General features: G+C 30.9%; 1 protein-coding gene across 1 annotated transcript; it reads left to right on the top strand.

The window, feature by feature from the left end:
- The first annotated feature begins 1,765 nt into the window (after positions 1 to 1,765).
- LOC114618210 (olfactory receptor 867-like) lies at positions 1,766 to 2,704 on the top strand. The gene has a single exon (XM_028763902.1). The coding sequence runs from the start codon at positions 1,766 to 1,768 to the stop codon at positions 2,702 to 2,704; it is 939 nt and encodes a 312-aa protein (XP_028619735.1).
- The last annotated feature ends 1,393 nt before the right edge of the window (positions 2,705 to 4,097 follow it).

Genomic DNA, 4,097 nt, shown 5'->3' with positions numbered 1-4,097 from the left:
TTCTCCTGATTTACAGATCCTTGCCATTCTTTCTTTGTTTATTTCACACTACCTTCTCAGATCTCCTCCTAAACAATACAGCTGTCATATAGGAAAACTATATATTTTTTTCTGCAATAGTATTTATTCTTTCTTAATGATTAACAGTGACACATTTTTATCACAAATAAAATATTTCTGTTTCAGAGTGACTTCTTACCTATGTATATATGTTTTCTCTATAGATTTTCTTCTTTTTACTTAATTATGATGCTTACTGATGCTTAACTTTCTTTTTACATAATTATGATGCTTACTGATGCAACTCAGTAAGCATCATAATTATGTTTATTTTCAAGGCGAATTTTCTGGCTTCTCTTCAAATTATACAAATCTTTGCTTTTTAATTTCAAAGACTTATTCAGATACTCTTTTTTTTTTACTTTCAGGTAACTTATCCTCAATTAAAAACATAAATATCACCAATAATATATACACTATTTTATGTTTAACGATATGTATTTGTTTATTTATTATATTTTCTTTTACTCCACATATTTTTATCTTCTTGGAAGCATTCCTCCAAAATTTGTTCTGTAAGTAAATGGTATTGGAGGCAAACTCATTACTTGGAAATGTGTTTTAGTCAAAATGGTAACTGAAGATTAGAATTATAATCATCATAATTCCACTCACAATGTCCACTTCAATTCAAGGGCAACATTCTTCAATGTTAAGCTTCCAGAGAGGCATTACGTCTCAGGAAGTATAGTAGAAAATTATTTCATATCCTTTTATTTTGCTCTTCAATCTTCGTATGTATGCATATCTAATGTTCCTGCTTTCCAATAAAGATAATTGTTGTATAGAATATAAAAATAATTTCATCAAGATCACAAACTGTTTTGCTGGTATTTTCATACGTCAAGTCAAAGAAAATAATACTCAAGATTCCCAGTATTAAATTCTTTCTTTATGCTGTACACAGGAAAAATTATATCAAACAAGAAATTTCTAATCAACAGTCAAAAAATTATGATATTATCTTTACTGATAAACCTCATTTATGTAGTAATTTTTAGATGTTAATAGAAATGTTATCAGTAACTGCATGCTAATTTTATTGATGCATATAAATTGTAAGCAAGATACGATCTCACTTGACATTTGTGTGTACCATGTACTTTTATCTTGTTTATGACAAATATTCTCTTTTATTTTCCTCCCATTCCTTTAACTCTTCCCCATTTTACTTTCATGTCACAACTCACTAAAACATGTTAATTCTGTATATTAAAAAAAATTACCACATGTGTAAAAGGGAAAGAAAAGCAAAGTCTCAGAGAGATAACTACTATATAATGATGATCTGTCAGGTAATAGAACACATATTTCAATTTAAAAACTATATAGTCCTTATGATAGTAATATAAAATAAAAAGGTATACAGGACATAAAGGAAAATATATGATCAACATTTATTATTTTGAATGAGCCATATAAAATCAAAGAAACAAACATAGCACATCTTGTCTTTAGATATATAAAAAACAATTTAAATTATTGAGTTGATAATAGAATGGACATTTCTATTTATTTAACAAATGACTGAATAATTAAGCATTGCAAGAGAACTGACTGATCCTTGCCTATGAAGGTCATATTACACTGTATAAATCCATTTAGAGAATAATGCTTCTATCCCAGGGACAAGGCCGATGGAATTAGCACCTGATCACTTAATGGGCATCCTTTTATTTCCTCCTCTTTTCAGAAAACAACCTGCATGGAAGCAGAGAACCATACAACCATAGTACAATTCCTCCTTATTGGCCTTTCAGAAGATCCTAAAATTCAGTTTGTTCTCTTTGGACTATTCCTGTCCATGTTCCTGGTTACCATGCTTGGAAACTTTCTCATTGTCTTAGTCACCAGTTGTGACGCCCACCTTCACACACCCATGTACTTTTTCCTCTGCAACCTATCATTTGTCGACATTTGTTTAACCTCTACTACCATCCCCAAGATGCTGGTGAACATTTACATGCATACCATGGAAATATCCTACACAGAGTGCCTTACTCAAGTATATTTTTTTAACAATTTTCTTGGAATGGATAATTTTCTTCTGACCATTATGGCCTATGATCGTTTTGTGGCCATCTGCCACCCACTTAACTACACAGTCATCATGAACCCTAGAATCTGTGGCCTTCTAGTTCTTCTATCTTGGATCATTATGTTCTGGGTCTCCCTGATTCATATGTTATTGATGAAACAACTGAGCTTCTCTACTAGCACTGAAATCCCACATTTCTTTTGTGAACTCACTGAGCTTCTCAGGGTAGCCCGCTCTGATACTCACATAAATAACATTTTTCTGTATTTGGTTACTGCAGTGTTAGGTATGTTTCCTGTCATTGGGATAGCTTTCTCTTATTTTCACATTGTCTCTGCCTTATTGAAAATGTCTTCCATTAGAAATAAGTATAAAGCCTTTTCCACCTGTGGGTCTCACCTCTGTGTGGTATCCTTGTTCTATGGGACAGGATTTGTAGTTCATCTCAGTTCTGCTGTAGCCCATTCATCCAAGAGAAACACAATCACCTCAATAATGTACACTGTTGTCACTCCTATGTTGAATCCCTTCATCTACAGCTTGAGAAACAAGGATGTAAAGGGAGCCTTGGTAAGACTCTTTAGAAGAGTTAAATTTTGTCCTTGATGCATCGCTGATACCAACTATTGTGAATACCAATATACAGAGACTTATCTTCCATGGATCTTTGAAGTTTTTACTATTCTCACTGTTTTGTTTTTGTACATATTTTAATTGATTTCTTCCTAAAAATCAATCATTTTTTTTATTTTTTTCTCCCTAAAGTTTATGAAGAAATGTAAAAGTTTGACATAAATTTTAAAGACATTTCTGATGTTTTGAAGTTTATCTACAGAACCTATACAGGAACTTATCTGGTTTTTCTCAAAGTATATAGCTTGGGGGAAGATGAGATGGTTCAGCACATAAAGAACTTGCAGCTCAAGGCTGGTAACATAGACTCAATAACTGGTATTTGTGTAAAGGTAGAATCAAAGAATCAACTTCACAAAGTTGGTCTCTGACCTCCACCTGCATCCTATGGCATGCATAGGCTCATACATGTATACACATACAATAAAGATTACATTAAATATTTAAAATGAATTGGTAGAATATTAATATTTTCAACAAAGTTTACTTATATTTGTTTTTTCTAATGCAACAACGTAAGGGAAATCCCTGCAACAATATAGCTATGACTGTATCAGGAATGTGGTTTCTTCTTTAAACATTTGAATCTACTCATCTGGCAACATTTCCTTAAGGTGTTTTCTCTCTTTTATATAATTTTTCAAAGGAAAATAGTAACTTGGAATGAACAGCTAGAACTTGACATTGAGTGTATGTTCATAAGGCATATGCTTACTACCCCAATTTTTAAAATAACAACTGAATTTTGAACATATTTAATTGATGAAACTAATGAAAGATAGAAATTTGAAAGGATTTTGTCCACTTTACTTTTAGTTACGTAATAACTAGAGACATTCTGAAAAATTGTTTCATTCTTTTAAAACATTGATCTATTTCCTTTTATCTTAACTCATTTTCCATTGTACATTTTGTTTTCATTTCCTTTATCCTTATTATCCTCTTTCTTCTTGTTGTTTCACTGGTTGTTATTGACGAATCATTATATCTGTGAATGACTATATTAGTTTATACATCAATTTTGCACACTGATGGGCATGTCACTAATTTCTACCACTTATTTATTGTAGCATTTAAATAGATTTGTTTCAATAGTAACTATGTTAAATATGAACAGAGTAACTACAAAAAGATTGAATCAGAATATATATTGGCTTCCAAAAGTGATATCTGTGTTTATGTACGTAGCATACTCTGCTATGTTTGTTTGCATAATTACAACAATTTTCTAATAATGCATGTGACAAATGTCTGTCCTTATTATTTCTTGAATGTAATCAATTATTTGGAAAAATGTGTAAAAATAAGAAGGTTGGCTCAATTATTAATTAATATATATATATATATATATATATATATATATATA

Source organism: Grammomys surdaster, unplaced genomic scaffold, assembly GCF_004785775.1.
Source record: "Grammomys surdaster isolate TR1022 unplaced genomic scaffold, NIH_TR_1.0 140, whole genome shotgun sequence".
NCBI lineage: Eukaryota > Metazoa > Chordata > Mammalia > Rodentia > Muridae > Grammomys > Grammomys surdaster.
The sequence above is the reverse complement of the archived record's forward strand: the minus strand, read 5'-3'. Positions and strand labels throughout refer to the sequence as shown.

Bases quoted from the DNA above. Each gene is read 5' to 3' on its own strand.
- LOC114618210 (XM_028763902.1), top strand. From the start codon at position 1,766: ATGGAAGCAGAGAACCATACAACCATAGTACAATTCCTCCTTATTGGC.